The sequence below is a fragment of the Brachyhypopomus gauderio genome, chromosome 3 (genome assembly GCF_052324685.1).
Source record: "Brachyhypopomus gauderio isolate BG-103 chromosome 3, BGAUD_0.2, whole genome shotgun sequence".
NCBI classification, from domain to species: Eukaryota; Metazoa; Chordata; class Actinopteri; order Gymnotiformes; family Hypopomidae; genus Brachyhypopomus; species Brachyhypopomus gauderio.
Window position 1 is genome coordinate 1,714,348 of NC_135213.1, and position 20,468 is coordinate 1,734,815.

General features: G+C 41.8%; 1 protein-coding gene across 3 annotated transcripts; it reads right to left on the reverse strand.

Moving 5' to 3' along the window:
• Nucleotides 1-1,773: 1,773 nt before the first annotated feature.
• Nucleotides 1,774-8,294, reverse strand: LOC143509944 (neoverrucotoxin subunit alpha-like). 3 transcript variants are annotated; one of them, XM_076998858.1, is made up of 3 exons: nucleotides 7,972-8,294; nucleotides 6,146-6,256; nucleotides 1,774-3,624 (listed from the first exon to the last, which is right to left on the reverse strand). In XM_076998858.1, exons 2-3 carry the CDS (start codon nucleotides 6,243-6,245, stop codon nucleotides 1,925-1,927), a joined length of 1,800 nt encoding a protein of 599 aa, XP_076854973.1. In that variant the 5' UTR covers nucleotides 6,246-6,256; nucleotides 7,972-8,294; the 3' UTR covers nucleotides 1,774-1,924. The 3 variants fall into 3 exon arrangements, with proteins under 3 accessions (XP_076854973.1, XP_076854975.1, XP_076854974.1); XM_076998860.1 differs by lacking the exon at nucleotides 6,146-6,256; XM_076998859.1 differs by lacking the exon at nucleotides 7,972-8,294 and having other exon boundaries at nucleotides 6,146-6,869.
• Nucleotides 8,295-20,468: the final 12,174 nt, after the last annotated feature.

The following is a 20,468-nucleotide window of genomic DNA, read 5'->3' on the forward strand; positions in this document are numbered from 1 at the left end:
ATCTACCTGATGAATTTTAATGTTGCATTGTGTTCCAAATTTGAAAAGTGCTGGAATTTTGGCTAAAATACTTGAAAATGCTTGAAATTGTAATTGTATTTCATTTCACAACAAACAGCTGTCTGACTGAATAGTTTGCTTGTATTACTACGTTTACAAATACATTTACAAATAATACCGTGCAGCGACACAAACGTGATGTCAGGATACATTATTTAAATGTCAGGAGATACATTGTTATTATTAAAAATGCACTTCCAATAAAGTGAGTATTGGAAAAAACTCATTTTGCTGCTGAATGTAACTACTAAAGTAACTTGTAATCTAACGTAGTTACTTTTAAAATCAAGTAATCAATAACGTAACTAAGTTACTTTTTAAAGGAATAATCAGAAATCTGATTACTTTTTCAAGGTAACTAAGCCATCACTGCATCCGTCACATTAGTATGTTAGTATTAGAAAGCGCAGAAACATTTTACTGGTTACCTTCCAACATGTTGTGTGTAGGTTAGATATTCTTTCACCTTTGACCTTGCTTTATCCAACTTTTTTGGTAGTCTCTTGTGTGTCTGTGTTTCTTTACATGGTGTAAGCAGTTGTAGGTATGCATGTGCACAGGTCTTGAAAGAGGGAAGAAGATCGGTAGATATATCATCTAGGCCAGAGGTACTCAACTGGAGGACCGCGGTCTGGGTCCGGATATGGACCCAAAAAATATATATATTTATTAGTGGTGGGCCGTTAACGGCATTAACGGCGATCGTTAATTTGATAATCTTATCGGGCGATATAAAAATTATCGCCGTTAATCTATTCTTAAAGTTGGGTTGGGAACTGGGTCAAAATGGGTAAGCAAACTATGATGACGTTCAACTTGATAGTTTAGCTCGGCTGTATTCCTAACCAAATTGCACAGTAGGGGCGAGAACGAGTTTTCAAACCTGTAAATTACAAATCGTACGTGTGTTTACATGGATGCAGCCACGAAGTCACCAGGTTTGCTTCATGGAAAATATTTTTAGGAACGTAAAGTGTTACCGGAGCGGAGCTCGGAGCGGTAGTTTTCTGCATGGTCCTAGCGCTAGATTCGTCGCTATTTAAATATTCCTTTTTAACCATTAAAACAGCAGAGGACCAAAACCGGCTTTTGAAAAAGTCCCCCCCAAATTACGTCTGTGATTTAGTACATTAAATGTACTAAATGTTGGCTTACATTTCAAATATCATGTTTAGCTGAATAAACATGTTATCAACCCCTTTTAATGTACAGTATGTAGGCTTACAAATTCACGTTTAACTGATGAATAAACCGTTGAACACGAGTAGCCTACATTTTATTGAGCATGTTTTTTTTCTTCAAGTATCAAAGTAGAACAGCTTTCTCAAGCAGTCATTGATGCATTTTGGAAACAGGAGATGAGCCCCTGGTCTAATGCACCCTCTGTATTAAGAAACCCTATCTCAAAAACTGACTTTTAGTCATTACTACGGTAGCACGCATATGAGCCATTTTAATATAGATTAATCTAGATTAATCTAGATTAATTTCAAGATTTCAGTGAGATTAATCTAGATTAAAAAAATTAATCTATGCCCACCCCTAATATTTATTAATTTTGACGGGAGAATAAATTTTAAACCGGAGCATTTATTTCAGGGCTATAAACACTCACTCCGTTACGAGTGTTACGTTTGCCACACCCCACACCCCCCTCCCCCCCACCCCCCAGCTCAACAACTTATGTTTGCGCCCGCCGCCCCCCGCCCGGACCTCAGGTCACAGCTATCTGCCAAAATTGGACCGCGGAAAAATATAGTTGAGTACCCCTGATCTAGGCAGAAGTAGTTGAACACCAAAACGCTAGTTCCATCCTACAGTTTGCTGAACCTCTGGGACATGATCCTATGATCATGGACATGATTTATTTGATTGTTTTAGATGTTTTAACAGTGATGACATCACTAGTAGCTGGGAATTTTATCAGTTTTCCCACAGCCACACACCTCATCTCATACACAGTATCAGCATCCAGTTCTGTTAGTGTGACTTCCTCACTTTCCTGATGCACAGGTTCACACTTCCACTCCTCCTCCTGCTTCATCTTGTACTGCAGGTTTCGTGTCACTGTGGACTCACACGCAGGGCTTAACTTCACTGTTACACTGTAGTCAGTCACAGCACCAGCGACTGAGCAGGTGGGTTTACATGGAGGAGTAAAACAGACAGCGTCATCACATTCGTCTCCATAAACCATGATGCAAGCTCCAGGGTGAGCCATGTCACTCTGTGGATGTGACACCACAATAAATTTGGTGTTGCTACTCTTACTTAAACTCTTTAGATCTTTGAATAACTTCAAGGTTTTCCTCATTCTCTGACCTACGGCTGGAGTAAACCAGGACTCAGGTTTTATTTTTTCCTTCGGGCCGTCTTTCATAAATGCTGATAAGTAATCTAGAAAGAGATCTGGCTGATTCAGAGAGGTGAAAGTAAAGCACACCACATCTTCAGTATGTGAGAAGATCTTGCCAATGCTTTTGTACACATCCTGAGCAGGACAGTCCAGCTTCTCCAGAAAGGCTTTCAGTACATCTGACTCCTCTTCTTTGATCTTTATCCACTGGTGAAGTTCAGTACTACTGAAAGGAGACTCCTCATGATCATTGAGGAGTTTTACAAGAACATTTTCTTTTTCCTGACCTCCACGTATTAATGGCAGCAGAGAGCCCACTTTCTTCAGCAGGTCTAGTTTATAGTGGTTGCACTTTTTCTCCAGATCTTGAATTTTTTGATGGAAAGCAGGAAACGTTTGAGCAGCAGTGTCTACTAGAAGATGATTGCATCTAATTTCTGCACTGTTCAAACTCTCAATTGCACTAAATACTTCTGTAATAATACTGTTGGTTATTTCAAGGACAAATTTCTCCACTTTCGATTGCAGTTTGGCGAGAGGGTAAAGCCACACTTTCACTGGAACTGCGTTTTCTCCTCTCTCACCGAGCATGCTTGGAAGCTTCTTGTAGATCTCAATTGCACCTTCAAATGAGAATGGATTTGCTGGTAATGTAAAATCTCCATAGAAAGTACAGCTGAATTTGTCAGTCGCTGCCTTTTCACTGTCACTAAGTTTCACTGAGGCCTGACCTTCAAAGTCCCCCAGTTTACCGAGATTACTCAGTGTAGCTTTGAAGGACCCTTCTATCTCAGTCTTATCCTCATTTGAATCTAAATCTCTATTAAACACAAAGTAAGCTTGAGCACCGTACAACACAGCAGTGACCACATGTGTTGCTACATCATTCTCACCATATAGCTTATCAATGTACTTCAACTTGTCATTATCAAAATGATCCATGGTCAGTTGTTCAAAGTGTGTGGTTACATGGTATGTCAGCGTAAAGCTGGACTGCTTGGTGGACTTTTTGTTGTCATTTAAATATTTAGCAGATCCGTCTACATTTACTTTACCAGACATGACACTGAGTTTGAGGGAGCCACCTATGTCCATACATGCTGCTTTGTCTTCAAAACTGTCTGAACAGCTAATCTTCGCATGAGTGTATTGTTGTAGAGTCACATTTTTGTCTTTCTGAAGTTCTTTGGAGTCCCATAAGGTTGGTCCTGTAGAGGAAGAAGCATAAAAAAGTAAATCTATAATCTATAATAATAAGTTATACAATCTTAGAGTGTACATGCACGAATGACACAATTTTGACACAATTGATCATAGGATCTTGCTAAAGCGGCTAGAATGCTGGGTTGGAGTCTCAGGCACAGCCCTTTCATGGTTTAACTCTTACTTGACAAATCGCCATCAGTTTGTAGAGCTCAATAATATTCCATCCAAACGTACAATAGTTAAATATGGGGTCCCGCAAGGCTCCATCTTAGGACCACTATTATTTACATTATATATACTACCATTGGGCACAGTTATAAACAAACATGGTGTCAATTTTCACTGCTATGCAGATGACACTCAACTTTACATATCAGCCAAACATGACAAACTCAGTTTAGGAAAAATTGAGGCCTGTGTAAGAGATATTAAATGCTGGATGTCTCTAAACTTCCTCCAACTAAATGAGGACAAAACAGAAGTTCTCCTTGTGGGCCCTAAGGCCGCAAGACAAAAAATTCCAGATCTAATGCTTAATCTTGCAGACTACCCCATTACACCTGGGACAGTAGCCAAAAACCTAGGCGTCATACTCAACTCTGATCATTTGATAAATACATAGATAATACTACTAGGATAGCTTTTCTACATCTCCGCAACATTGCCAAATTAAGAAATGCATTATCACAGGATGATGCAGAAAAATTGGTGCATGCCTTTGTTAGCTCTAGATTAGACTACTGCAATGCACTACTGTCAGGATGTTCAAATAGGAATCTAAATAAACTTCAAATAGTTCAAAATGCCGCAGCCAGAGTTCTGACCAGAACTAGAAAATTTCAGCATATTAGACCAGTCCTATCAGCCCTGCATTGGCTACCAGTTAAATTCCGTATTGATTTTAAAATTCTATTATTAACATATAAAGCACTGCACGGGCTTGCTCCTGAATACCTTCAGGAACTTATTTCCTACTATGAACCCCCACGTCCACTAAGATCACAGGGTGCTGGTCTTTTATTAGTTCCACAAATTAATAAGGTAACAGCAGGGGGAATAGCCTTTTCTTATAAGGCCCCCCAGCTTTGGAACAACCTCCCAAAATGCGTACGGGACTCTGACACAGTCACAATCTTTAAGTCTAGGTTGAAAACCCACCTATTTGGTTTAGCGTTTGATAATTAACATCCCCCCTTAGATAAAGGTACAGATCCAGGGGTTCATAGACGAAGGGTTTTATGGTGGACTGGGGCACTGGTGCTGTCGTCCTGTCACTGCTCGTGGTCACTCAAGTTTGTTGACAGTGCAGTGGATGGATGCCATTGTCTCAGAATGCCCCCAAGCCTATGTTACCTTCTGGTTCTGCCTTTTTAGCTAGGCTGTAATAGTTTAACTTAATGCCGGAGTTGTTGCCACACTCCAGAAATGTGTTTAATTTCATCTGTCCTGTATATGTCCTCATACAGAGCAAATTTTCCCTGTTCATCCAGTGCCAGCCACCTACTTCCTGACCGGATGAGCCTACACCATGATGGACATTACTACATCTTTTCCTTTTCTTTACTTCTTTCTGTTTAAATTGTTGTTGTTGTCATGGTGACCGATGTCGGCCAGAGGAGGATGGGTTCTCCCACTGAGTCTTGGTTCCTCTCAAGGTTTCTTCCTCATGCAAAAAAACTAGGGAGTTTTTCCTTGCCACTGTCACCCTTGGCTTGCTCACTGGGGGGTTAGGACTCGGGACTTGTAAAGCTGCTTTGTGACAACAACTGTTGTAAAAAGCGCTTTATAAATAAAATTTGATTGATTGATTGATTGAATGCATTTATTTGGCTTCAGTACAAGTCAAAACTTTTAAAAACAGCGAAGGTGACTATCCAATGTGTAACGTATTGAACAGGCAGAGAGGGATCCAAATGCGGAAGAACACCGCTTTTATTGAATTGAGACGTTGGTACAGAAACAGGCAGGTGTATCACGAGCACTATGACTAGTAACAACTGCGTTGTCTTGGCGTGGTCAGGACGGTCCAGGGTCATACCGGGGGAGCAGAAGTCAGGAGGTACAGAGGGACTAGGCAGGAGACAAGGTCGGGGACGTAAGCGAGGGTCGGAACACAGGAGAGCAGACAGGTAATAGAAAGGCTTGGTACGCGGCATGAGTCGGCAATACTTCGCGACTAGGAAGTGGAATGTGGGCGTTTAAGTAGAGATACAGGGGGTGTGGTGATGAGCGTCAGGTGAGGCTGGTAGGTGGAGATCAGGTGGCATTCCTTACACAATGAAATAACACATATGTTACAGAGCTGTGATAAATACTCACAGATTTTAGATGCTTCAGAGTAACTCCTATACTTCGACAGCTCAAAAGTAAGTATGCTTTTTGCTTATTGCACAAATTGGGTTTTTTACTTGCAGTGCTCTGTCTTGCTGAATTATTTTGACATACCATCAAATACTTTCTATCACATGGCAGAGAAAGTAATGAAAGACAGAGAGCTGAGCAGATCTGCATAGCGCCACCTACCTGGTACGAGACAATCACTCCTCATGTCATACAGCATGCCCAGCCGTAATGACCTTCCCAGACATGGCAACTCAACCGCTTCCTTTACCAGTGAGCTCATGGTCGGTGAAGCTTAATCACAAATAATATTACCATTTAAATAAAACATCATTTTGATAAAACACAAGTTTGATTTTGATATTTGATTTTGATCTCATTTTAAAAAGTTGTCACGTAGGGCTATGCCCCCTCTCCTAGCTGTCACTCTGGTTTCCCTGTTCCCTCGTGTCTGTGTTGTTCCTTGCCCGTTAGTCCCGCCCTGCTTGTCTGTTGCCCTGGTTTCCCATTGTCTGCCACACCCTTGTCATCAGTGTTTCCAGCTGTGTCTGTTTAAGTTCCGTGTATTTATAGTCCATGTATAGCCCATGTCTGTATCGATTGTTTTGTGTTCTATGCCTCGTTTGTTCCCCCGTGCGATCTCCGTTTGTTCCTGTGTGGTTTGTGTGTTCTCCGTGTTTCGAAGTAATGCCCGTCTATATTTCATATCCTGATTGCCCTCCCGTTATGACCCGTGCCTGTGACTACGACTCTGTTTATGGAATTCCCTTGAATAAATCTTGCTCTCCTCAGCGTTTGTGTCCGCCTCCCTGCTCTGCATCGCGCAGTCATTGCACAGATCGTTACAAAAGTAATAACTAAGAACTAGAGAAACTTGTAATTACTTACACAACATGATCATAAAGGCTCACATGACAGAAAAGGATGGTAAATAAAAGTGGATTATTTATATCTGAAGTGTTTATTGGAACTAAAAATAAGATCAACGAATTCAATATTTATTTTCGCGTGGGAAGGACACGTTTTGCGTCTTGGTGGGTGGAGGGTTCAGGAAGAGATAGTAATTAAAAAATAAGATTTTTAAATATACATTTTAATTAACATACACATTTTACGGTGAATATTCTATATATGATCTCAAAGTATGTTGCTGCTTTTTAAAAGTTTAACATAAGTAGTTTAATGCAATGCTTAAAAAACATCATTTGACACAGAAAATCACTGCCTAATAGGCATTATGTGTTACATATTTATTAACACTTTTACTAACTTTTTATTAACATCTTTTAAAAACTTAAAAGATTCATCCGTTCAAAGTTCGATTATTGCATTTTAACTCTCCCAGGTTGAGGACTTTTTCTATTTAAACAAGTTTTCATAAATTTGTCTCTAAATATTTTTACCCACATATCAAAATGTCCAGAACAATCTCATCTCTCAATGAGGTTACATTTGACTTAGAGTATTGCATAAATAAATAATATGATCCTAAACCTGAAAATATGAATTCATATTTTCAAAATACTTTCAAAAAAACTTTTACAGTCCTTACGGTATAGTGGCCACGCGTCCAAAGAAACATACGGATTAATGACATGCGAGTTCGGCTATAGCCTACCACATGATACCACCAAGCCATCACGAAACAAAACGAGACCGGATGGGAGTTTGTGGAAGACAAAAATAAAAATGTAGAGAAGCTGATAGATGAGACGGACAAGTTGAAAGAAACGGCGAATATGTGTGTGTATATACACACACACATACATAGGCTATATACATTCATACATAGGCTACATATGTTACATACAGACACAATCACATTAAATTGTTGGACTTCCGGACCTTGGCATCATGAAATATTGCCTGACTGGACCTCTTTACATTTTAATTGAATACCTCTAATATAGGTCGATACACACAATAGCGATGCAGCGTTTGCAGAATGAATGAAACTAAAATTAGCCTGCAGAAACATTGTCGATCTCACTGGTTTAGTTTTTACTCACCTTTACGTATCGTTGCTCCAAATTCAGGAAAGAGCTGAATATTACACCCGATGTTTCGCTACTTTACTGCTGCCAACGCCAAACAGCACTATATCTTGTCTCTACAGTTGATGGTATTTGTTCACGCTGCCTGCAAAAGAACGAGCCCGTACACGCCTGATATGTCCTTTTTCTTGCTGTCTGCCTTTGATCAGATTGATCTTTACTACACCCACCGCCTTCCTCAGCCAGCGCTACTGGTCATGATGAGAGATGGTCACCTTTATAGCCAAGTATGACCGAGCAATAAATGCGGCAAAAAGGGATGGGCAACGAAAGCGAAAGCATATTTTGGTGAGTCAGGTACAAGTGCTGGGGAAATTCCCACTGACTAACTGCAGAGACAGATACAGCTGCGTTTAGATGTCTCTCGAAACAACGGTTATGTTATAGGCTACCTTGTCTGTCCTTATCTGTCGATATGTGCCAACTTATCGAAACCTTTTAAAAATATCCAGGCACTACAAGAACAAGATGATTTTTTTTCTGCCACATTATTCATTCTGCTTTGAAACTACTCGCAAACTCTGCAGTAGCCTATATAAATATGTGGGTAGCACATTTCAATAGATTGTAGGGCCTTGTCAGAGAATGCAGTCTATATAAAACATGGACATTTGATCTTCATTGATCATCTTCATAGATCATTTGATCTTCATGATGATTAGATATGGAGGTAATATACGTAAGCCATGCCAACGTTTATTAAAACTTAAAATGCTAAAATTGGAATCAGGAGCGTCACACCAGGTGCATATGATTAGACCATCGTTAGAGAGCATTATGAAGGAGCTGTCTTATTGAAACCTCAAACATTTAGTTTGGTTTGTTCTTACTTGTTGAAGTGAGTGGCATCACCAATGGTGATACCCAAATACCTATCTGAGGCTTTCAGAGAGAATATAGGTACATGTGAGGCTGAGAGTATAAATTGACCTCAAAACAATTAGAGACCATCTGTCCTAAAACTGAAGCTGCAATGGGGGTGGACCATGCAACATGCAAAGACTCAAATCGTCCCAGTAAGGCCAGGATCTTAATCCCATTGAGATGCTGTGGGGTAAGCTGAAATGGGCTGTGTATGCAAACCCCCATCAAACACCACACAGCTGAAAGAGTTCTGCACAGGGGAGTGGGAAAAATATCCTCCCTGCTGATGTCTGTGACTGGAAAGCAGTTATGCTGAGATTATTTAACGAGCAGTTCTCAGATTAGTAGTTCATGTCTGTTTTGCCGATAAACTGGATACATCAACACGAGCCCTTTGAATGCAGTGGAATCACTGTACCTGAAAACAAAGACAGAATTCAGCAACCTAAATCAGTGTTGTGTTTATGCAATCTGCTAGATTATTTTACATTAATTTTAATTTCAAGATAAATACGAAGATTCGTTTTTAATTTTCCACATGTAGTCTTGCATCAGCTTGACAAACACGAAGGGATCAGTTGATTCAGGCTGCATTATGTGAGTTCTCTCTCTCTCTCTCTCTCTCTCTCTCTCTCTCTCTCTCTCTCTCTGTGTGTGTGTGTGTGTAAGAAATACACAGCACTGAACGGCAGGACCTGCAGAGCTAAATAGGTAATGATAATGTGATAATTGTCAGTACCAGTAGCCAGCCCCGTCGATAGGGGGGGACAACCGGGTCTGTTGTCCCGGGCCCCATGGCCAGGGGGGCCCATCAAAGCACCCAGCAATTTATTTTTTATTTAAAGTCTACAATTTTAAATAATCTTAAAATCTTTAATTAATATAAAATTCTGTACTCAAAATGAGCTCAATGGCTAAAAATATATGTTTTTAACCTATCTGCATATTTTCCATTAAGTGCATACACCCCCGCCTCCCACTGAAAAATGGTTTGATCCATCACCGACCAGCCAGCTGGTACCCGCCCAACAGCGGGGAAATACAGTGGTGGATAGTTAAAGTAAACAGAAATCTGGAGCGCAGAAAAGAAAGGAAAAATATTTACCTGACGAATTTTAATGTTGCATTGTGTTCCAGGTTTGAAAAGTGCTAAAGTAGGCTAAAGTACTTGAAAATACTTGAAACTGTAACTACTTCGTTTCACAACAAATATCTATCTGACTGAACAGTTCTCTTGTATTTAGGGTTGCCACCTAGGTCTGACAAAAAACAAGGACACACTGTCATACACAAACGTAAAATGTTACCGGGGGTGTAAAATGGACACAGCGAGAAAAAAAGACGGATTTAAAGTGTGCAGAAACATTCTAAACAGTCGTTTAAACTAACCTAGTGAAAACCGGGACATTAAAACAGCGACGTAAAACCGGGACAGGTGGCAACCCTACTTGTATTACGTTAACAAATACGAGCCTCTTGTAATTCCAGGACGAAACATGAGAGAACGTGAAGACGTTAAGATTGGGCGTTTTGAAAATGAACAACCATTAAATAATGTGATTAAAAAAGCGAATCATTTCGAGTATATGTATAAATATTTAACTTATTTAAGTTTAACGTGTCGTGAAATATTGAAATGGACCTTGAAAGTGACGTACAAGTGCTTGAATTCAACCTTATAAAGGTGTATTAACCCTGCAAACATGACTGTTCATTGCGCTGAAGCGCGGCGTGCGCGAAGTTACAAAATTCGAGAGGTGCACGACCTCGCGAATCGACAGCGCGTGAGGCCCTCATTTTCATGTAATTCATGTAATTTCGCCGCGCGGACCCTCGCGCCGCGTCAAGTATAAACCAGTCAGCTGTCAGAAACAGCTTTGATGTGTGGCTATATTATATACTATAAGACCTAACATAAGGATTGTCTGCTACAGAGGAAATTCCAATGACGTAAGCCGGGGGGGGGCACATGAAACTTTCTTGTCCCGGGCCCCAGCAAGACTGTCAACGGGCCTGCTCGGTCTAACTAACTGTAAAACAACATAGCGTCGGACAGTGCCGGTAACGACGATAGTCAAATCGGAAATCTAAAAACAGAAGGACAGTTTATCCAGTGTCAGTGGCTATTTACAGTTAGTACATGTCACTGACAGTTTACCCAGTGTTTTTACAGTTTAGCAAAGTTAAAAATGATATTGTAACATTGTAACCATCGCGCAAGGCGATGGACGAGACAGAATCCTTTGCACTTTCCAAATCGTTACGTTTATTACATTTACCGAAGCGCAGACAGTGCACATAAAACACGTTTACATAGAACATGTGTGACTCAAACAACAACGAGCACAGGACGCTGCCCGAACGCACATTAAGTAGACAAACCACATAAACCCCACGTGATGACGAGACGGGCCACAGGTGAGACGGATGATCACAAGACGCACCCGCACCCACGGAGATCTACAGACGCAGACGAGTAGACGCAGACAACGTTAACACACGCCCAAAAGGGAGGGGTCGGGGACCGTAACATGACAGTTCTGTTCTTATATTCGCACTTTAGTGTGAGCACTTTTAAAATAAAAATGCATTTGGTAGCAACAGCTTTTGGGTGAATTCTTAATTATTTCAATCATAATAATAATGCACTAGTTATAGTGTCCCAGTAGGAGTCCACTGTTGCAGATATAGACACCTCAGAGATGTCCTCTGTTTATTGTCCTGGATTACCTTTCTTGAAGGTAGATTTATGATTACCCTTTTCACCAGTCTTCCAGCCATCAGTAACTACCAACTACCAGTAACTATTTGCTGATTAATATTGATATAATACTAGTTTTAACATGTTGCTTCTGTACATAGTCAGGAAACAGCTCAAATACATTTTAATAACACTAAACCCCGAATTGGATCGAATTGATTAAATCGGATTAAATCGAAATAAATCGATTCTTAATCTTCAGAATCGGAATCGGATCGATTCTTGGAATTTGAATCGATACCCAGCCCTAACTGACAATGTTTGGCTCTACGTATGCATGTGAGCAGTCGTTTTCACATCTAAAAAACATTAAGACCAACCTACGATCACGTTTAACGGATGGAAGTCTCAATGCCTGCATGAAGCTTAACCTCACTACGTATCAACCAGACTACAAAGCCATCAGCAAAACTGTTCTGCCACCCTTATACACTTCTTCAGGGAAACCCAGGTAGGTTATGTAGTTATAACTCTACTGAGGTAAAATAAATAATGAAGAAATGTTTAATAAAAAAATAAAGGGAACACTTAAACAACACAATGTAACTCCAAGTCATCCACACTTCATGTTCAGATAGGAAGTAACACTGATTGTGAATCAATTTCAACTGCTCTTGTGCAAATGGAACAGACAACAGATAGAAATGAGAGATTTTCAACTGATTTCAAAGATTTTTATTAATTGAGATCTAGGATGTGTTATTTTAGTGTTCCCTTTATTTTTTGAGCAGTATATTATATATATATATATATATATATATATATATATATATATATATATATATATATATTTGAACTCTTGACAACCTGCCCTTTAACCTCACTTCCACCCCACACCCCACCCCCGATTCGCAACCCCCCCCCCTACAGAGAAACCTAACAGTTTATTATCATAAATCGGCTATTAATATGTATTCAGAAATAAATTCCTTGTTTTCTGCTGACAGTACATAATTCAGTGTTGAACTGTGTAACTAAGGTTAAATCTTAGCTATCCATTTTACCTCAGTGGCCCTGACGGCAATCGCGCGAGACAACACCGCGAATTCAACCAGCTTGTCCGTTAACTGTAGCCTAGGTTAGCTAGCTAGTTCGCGTTAGCTTAGCTTCTTTGTGACTACGGTTAAAGTGTTAGCATCTAAGCTAACCATTATTTTACATCTGTGGCCCTGACGGCAATCGCGCGAGACAACACCGTCAATTCAACCAGCTTGTCCGTTAGCTGTAGCCTAGGTTAGCTAGCTAGTTCGCGTTAGCTTAGCTTCTTTGTGACTAAATTGACAAAAAAGGGAAAGGGAGCGCAATCGCTAGTGTTGAATCGGATATCGTTTCCCCGCAAGTTCACGTACCCCTTCACAAATGGGCTACACTGCAAAAAAGCACCTCACAAAAACTAGATATGAATCGTTATATTAAGCAGGGTTAAGATCTTTTTATCTAGATCTTTGCATTAGACTTAATGTCTTAAAACTAGCAATAAAATATATTACGGTTAAAATGCTTAATTTATATAAGACTTTGTGTTTTCCGTGTGTAAAAATAAGATATATGGACTCAAAATAAGCAGCAATATCTAGGTCTTTGCATTACACTTAATGTATTCAAACTAGCAAGAAAATAGTTTTAAAAGGAAACAGAAAATAAACTAGACTGAAAAGACCGAAACACGAAAGCAAGCGGTACATGAAAAGACAACTGAGAATCGGAACATGAAACTCCCACCTCCCCTCCCCCCCAACTCCCCCCAGTTTTGGTTGCGTCCAAAACTGTTTTCTTTAGTGGAAGAGGCAAAATGGCTCTTTTGATAGTAAATGTTGCTGACCCCATGCACTAGCGCTATATCAAATTTTCTTATTAACATTACTGTGAATATATTATTCATAATTCAAAGCTTCCACTTGGAGCGTTTCCAATGTGCAAAAATGTCAGCTGATAACTGTTTCATTTCCACACACACTCCCAGGTTGCAACTGAAGGTATGTATGGTGAACCATCTGTCCTTTTTAATAAACTTGACTCAACTGTAAAATAATTATTTGTATTGCTTTGTTATTATTTGTGTGTGTCTGTCTCTTGACAGTATGGCCAACTCTGGAAATATGCCATCATACTGGACATTAAGACTAAAATGTAAAGCCAAGGTTGACAGACAATTAGATTTAATCCAGTCAGAGGATACAACAGATATTGTCTACTCAAATGACTGGTGCTCTGCAGGACATAGCTGAGGATGATGATTTCATGGACTGTCAGTCAACAATTGATGAATCTCAAATAGATGACATATTTGTTGATGCAGATATAATACTTGATTCAGAATCTGATTCTGATGCTTCAGAGAATGAATGTACAAAACTCCAAGACAATCTAGCCATCTGGGCAGCAGAACACAACATCGCTCATGCTGCTTTAAATGATCTGCTTAAACTACTGTCAAAGCATCACACATCTCTTCCAAAGGATGCAAGGACACTGTTGGGCATGACTCGATCAATTCTTGTGCAAGAAAAGGCTGGTGGCCAGTACCACCATTTTGGTGTTTTAAATTCTATAACCGGAATCTTAGATGACAATATACGTCTGCTATCAGATAATACCCAGGTTGATCTGCAAGTAAACATTGATGGTTTACCTCTTTTTAAAAGTTCAGGCACTCAGCTATGGCCAATCCTTGCTATGGTTCAGAATTTCCCCCACAGTGAGCCTGTGATTATTGGATTGTTCTGTGGAACAAAGAAACCAAACTCTCTGAATGAATTTCTTGAAGAATTTGTTGCAGAAACCATGGATCTTGAAAGTGGTTTTCAGCATGAGGGCATCACACTGAAGCTGAAACTGTCCTCAATAGTATGTGATGCACCAGCTTGTGCATTTCTTAAAAATATCAAAGGGCATTCTGGATATTATGGATGTGGAAAATGTACACAAGAGGGGGCTGTTCTGCCACCCTTATACGCCCTGCACAAGTCAGCAGACAAACAACTCCTCTCCCAATCACCACGCTGAAGAGGATTCCAGTTCTTCTTGTTTAATGGTTGAATGGAAGTAGGGTAAAACTACAAAGAATAAAATAGCATATTAACAAATTGCTGTATGGCAGAGTTGGATCTGTACCATCGTAATACATGTCATCTAAGCAACAAGCAACAAATATAAACAGAATATGATTCAAACTTATGTTAAGAAACTAACATACCGACAGTACATCTGAAAGGTGAGAGATGAAACAGATGGCAATTGATTACAACATGCAGACATGAGACTCTCTTCTCATATACTGACAATGCACTTCCTGAACTAACACAGAGTTGGTGACATCATCAAAATGAACCTCAAACTACACCTCGTCAAAATAGAAGTCTCAAACCCACCCCATACATAGACTGCCAATACACTCCCCACCTGGTATCCGTGGATACCACTACCGTTAACCTAAATGACACAAAAACCTCATCAGTTCTTCCGTTACTCAGCCGGAAGCAGCATCACTACTTGTGTGACAGGTCTCAAGAAAAGTTTAGTCCCTTCTTTATCTGCAACCTTGATTTCTACTTTGCAAACTCTCCCATCTTCACTTGGTAACACTTTACTGATGCGGCCTAATGGCCAGTCGTTTCGCTTCGACTGACAGTCTTTCACAAGCACCATGCTCCCTTCCGTAATGTTGTTCTCGTCGTTTCGCCACTTCCTTCTTGGTTGAAGTGTACACAGGTATTGTTTTTGCCACCTGTCCCAGAAGGTGTTCGCCAAACTTTGGACATGTTTCCACTGGCGTCTGTAGAGGTCAGCCCCGCTAAACTGACCTGAGGGAACGGGGCAGGAACCGGTCTTTTGTGTGAGTAGAGTTGCAGGTGTTAAGATGAAAGGGTCCTCAGGATCTGAAGAAACAGGTATCAGAGGCCTGGAATTCACTATAGCAGTCACCTCAGCCATGAATGTGCTTAGAACTTCATGAGTCATCTTCACGATGTCGGGTTTGCAGCATCATAGAATCCAGAATTTTTCCGGTGACACCGATCACCCGCTCCCATGCACCCCCCATGTGTGAGGCATGGGGTGGGTTAAAGACCCAAGAACATCCTTGATCTGTGAGAAATCTAGACAATTTGCTCTCATCTAAGTTGGAAGAGATGTTCAACTCTCTGCATGCTCCTATAAAGTTGGTTCCCCGATCCGACCGTATCTGCCTCACTGGGCCGCGAAGAGCAATGAGACGTCTCATGAAAGAAGAGGTGTCCATACTTTCAATAATCTCGATGTGAATTGCCCTTATGCTCAAGCAAGTGAATAGTACTCCCCTTGTGCGGCGAGTGGAGATGGTCCATGGCCCGAACACATCATCTCCTACATATGTAAATGGAGGCTCCATGCTTACTCTGTCCGCAGGTAAGTCTGCCATTTTCTGTATTTTGGTCTCACCCCTGAGCCTTCAGCAAGTAACACACTTGTGGATAAGCGAGCATATACATCTTTTGCCCCCCACAATCCAATAACCTGCAGCACGCACAGTACCCTCAGTGAAATGTCGCCCCTGGTGTTGACAATGTTCGTGGTAATGTCTCGCTATCAGAACCGCGATGTGATGTCGTCCTGGGATTATAATTGGTTTTTTCTCCTCATCTGGGATGCATGCTTGAGATATGCGTCCCCCGACTCTCAAGAACCCATCTTCTCCCACGACAGGACTCAAATTAAGAAGAGGACTACCCTTTGGGAGCTTTTCTCCGCTACTAATGCATTGAAGTTCTTTCGCATAAGCTTCCGCTTGTACTGCCTTAATGATGATGTTTTTAGCTCGTATAAGTTCGTTGATGTCGCGTGGTACAGCGCAGTGGTGCCAACCCTTACAGCCTCTTGGATCTGTGTTGCAGTCTTTTCTGAAAGAGGCAGCAATGTGCATCAGGCCCGAGACTCCCCGAATCAATGACTTCCAGGTGGAAAAGCGACCGAAGGGTCCTGCACCGAGATGGGGATCCTTGGCGACAGTAGCCAACTTCATTACTTCAGGGCGGACATCTAAATCGTCATCAGGATTGATAAGGTCAAAGGTACGCTCGTGGCAGGTTGTTTGGTCTGACTGCGATAAGAATGCAGGGCCTGTCAGCCATGTAGTTTCCTTAAGGTCAGCCGCAGAGACACCTCTGGTTGCTAGATCAGCTGGATTCTGATCACTGGACACATAACACCACTGTGATGGCTGAGAGCTCCTTCTAATCCTCTGGACTCTATTACTTACAAATACATAGAATCGACGTTTTTCATTGTTAATGTATCCAAGGACTATTTTGCTATCAGTAAAGAACGTGACCTTATCGAATTCAATGTCGATGTCAGCTCTTATAACCTCTGCCACATCCACACCTAACACCGCAGCGCAGAGTTCGAGTCTGAGTATAGTTAAATCAGGACGTGGGGCAAGCCTGGCTTTCCCCAAGATGAAACCTGTCTGGTAGTTCCCTTCTGTGTCTAAGACCCTCAGGTAGGCTACTGCACCTATCGCCGAGACAGAAGAATCTGAGAAAACACAAAGCTCTCATCTTAGAGAAGTAGAGAGAGAGGCCTGTGTGTAGGCTCTAGGGATGTGTAGACTTTGGAGCTCTTGCAGGGAGTCTCTCCACCGTTCCCACAGCTCTCGTTTACTGAGAGGTAGAGGTTCATCCCAGTCTTAAGAGTGTGTTGTGAGGTCTCTAAGAAAAGCTTTACCTTGGATTATGACTGGTGCTGCAAATCCCAGAGGATCATATAGACTATTCACGGTGGAGAGGACTCCACATTGCGTGAAGGGTTTCCTGTCGCCGGACACCTGGAAAGTGAATGTGTCGTTCTTAAGATCCCAAGCGACCCCGAGGGTACGCTGAACTGGCGCTGTGTCACTACCCAGATCTAGGTTTCTCAGACAGCTTGCCTGGTCTTCTGAAGGGAAGGCGCTCATGACTTCATTGCAGTTTGATGTAATCTTGTGCAACCTCAGATTAGAGAAGGCTAGCATGCTTTGTACTCTCTTTAGGAGGTCGATGGCAGCTATGGCGGTAGGCAGTGATTTTAGACCATCATCAACGTAGAAGTCTCTTTCCACGAACTCTCTGGCATCTGCTCCATATTCCACCTCTCTCTCCCTTGCCGCTTGTCTGAGGCCATAAATTGGACATTCATTCAGAACTCTATGACATCTTTGTTTTCGTTGTTGTCTTTGTACCAGAAGAACCTGAGAAAATTTCTGTCTTGTGGTCTAACAATGAAACAGTGGAACATCTGCTGTATATCTGAGGTGATAGCCACTGCCTCTTTCCTAAAACGCACGAGAATCCCGAGAAGGCTATTATTGAGGTCAGGTCCAGTTAAGAGTACGTCGTTAAGCGACACTCCCTCACACTGACAGCTTGAGTCGAAAACCACTCTGATCTGTCCCGTTTTTTTCGGGTGGTAAACCCCGAACAGTGGCAGGTACCAACATTCTTCCTGTGTTTGGAATGGGGGGGCCGTTTCGGCATGACTGTTCTCCAGTAACTTCAGCATGAAGCCGAAGAAGTGTTCTTTCATATCCGGTTTCTTTAAGAAGGAGCGTTGTAAAGAACAAAAGTGGTTGAAAGCCTGTTCTCTGTTGTTTGGTAGGCGCCGTCGTTGAAGCTTGAAAGGAAGGGGAGCTACCCAACTGTTCCCTTCATTTTTGTAAAAACCTTCTTTCATGATGCGAAGGAAGGTCAAGTCTTCAATCGAATGCCCTGGCCTTTCGTCATGCTCTGTTCTCTTGAAGATGTCACCTCCGACATGACACTTGCTCTCTTCTTGTGATAAGGTCTTATCGAGGACATCTTTAGGGGTTCTTGAGGTCTTCGCTGTACAGACACCCTCTCTCACCCGGTAGGTATTAGGACATGGTTCAAAAAGTGAACATCTTCCCTTCTCTAGTGTGTTTGTGAAGAAGACCTCAGCACTAGATGGCTTGTGGACTCTGCCAAGACAGACATTGCCAACCAGGACCCAACCAAGGTCCAGTCTTACAGCGTATGGTGCGTCGTGTGGTCCGTTTATCTCTTCTCTGGCCTTATGAATTCTGATCATGTCCCTTCCAAGCAGGATCATTATTGGAGCGTCATGGTCGAGCTCTGGTATCTGTTTTGCTATAGGTTTCAAGTGTGGGTGATGTTGTGCAGCTTGTGGCATGGGGATCTCTGAACGGTTGTCAGGGATTTCGTTACATTCAATCAAAGTTGGAAGCGGAAGAGTGACTTTTCCATCTATAGAACTCACTTGAAAGCCGTAGGCTCGCCTGCCGCTCACCTCTGTCACACCTGCACAAGTTTTCAGGGTGTAAGGAAAACTTTGACTGTCTAAATTGAAAACATCAAAGAACTCAGAACTTACAAGAGAACAATTACTCTGATCATCAATAACAGCGTACACCTTGATCGCTTCTTCTCGGCAGCCGGTCGGGAATATGTTTACTAAGGAAATCTTTGAACATGATTTACCCCTCACATTATCTCCACAGATTTCGGTGCAGTTGGCTGGTGCTTCTTCTCTAGAAGAACAGCTCATCTCCCCACCTTGATCTCCAGTAAAGGTGGGGGCCTTCACAGATTCAGGAATGGATCCCGCATGTAGAGCTGAGTGATGCCTTTCACTGTGACACTCGCTGCACTTAACAAGCCTTTCACAGTTCCTTGCTAGATGTGTTGTTGAAGCTAGACATTTAAAACAAATACCATTCTGTTTTAGAAAGGCTTTCCTGTCTTCTAAAGACTTCTCTCTGAATGCGCGACACGTTTGCAGGGGGTGTGGCTTCTTATGAATAGGGCACAGCTTCTCTGGGTTGATGTTGGTGTCCTGCATACCACTATTTGTTGTTTTATCTAGAGAGACATATGTCTTGTGGACTGAGATGGGTGCCCTGTTTGTAGTTCTAGGGTAGTTTGGTTTGCTGCAGTCTGCTTGCGGAAGGAAGAAACTAGGGTCATTACGCATCTTAGCTTGATCTGATATAAAATCTACAAGCACAGAAAATGGAGGGAAGGAGACCCCGTGTTGTTGTTTGAACATGTAGCCTAACATCATCCATCTCTCTTGCAGGTTAAAGGGCAGTTTCTGAACAATGTTAGACACGCCACGTGCAGTGTCTAAGCATGCTAGGCCTGGAAGCATTCCTTCTGATTTTGCTGCTTGGAGTTCTGTCAGCAAGTCTCCTAATTCTCTCAGCTTGTTCCAATCTCTATTTGCAATCCTTGGAAACCCATCAACTCTTTTAAACAGAGTACTCTCAATGACTTCTGGTGCCCCAAAACATTTGTCTAGCCGCTGCCATATCATTTGGCAGAAGTCCCTTTTCTGGGATGTAGACATGCACGGCTCTGATTCGCTTAGCTTGTTCCCTTGACTCCGTACCAAGCCATTTGACTACGAGATCTATCTCTTCTTTAGCAGAAAGGTTGAGGCTCATAGCGAGGCTTTGGAATGATGCTTTCCAAGCTCTATAGTTTTCTGGCCGATCATCAAACTGCAGTAGGCCTGTGGCAATTACTTCTCTGCGTGCCATGTACTTAACTAAGTCAGCAATACTCTGACTGTCTCTATAGTGAGCCTGCGGAGTATTGTCGATGGTCTGAGAATATTTTATAGGAGAAGGTGGGCATGGCTTGACTTGTTGATAAGCTGGGTATAATGGAGCTGGGCACGACGGCGGCCCTACACCAGGATATTGCAGGTTCCCGGATGGGGGACTCACATTCTCTTGTGGCCGAGAATAACTAAAGCAGGTATCATGCCTTCGAATACTGGGGCCTGGATGCCCCGCGAGTTGCAATGGCTCAATGGCATTCACCTCTGAATG

What these genes read in the sequence shown, in the direction of transcription:
- LOC143509944 (XM_076998858.1), bottom strand. Translation starts at nt 6,245, where the DNA reads ATGAGCTCACTGGTAAAGGAAGCGGTTGAGTTGCCATGTCTGGGAAGG. An exon ending in GAGTGATTGTCTCGTACCAG is followed by an intron (nt 3,625 to 6,145) that starts GTAGGTGGCGCT and finishes CTTCCTCTACAG; the next exon opens with GACCAACCTTATGGGACTCC.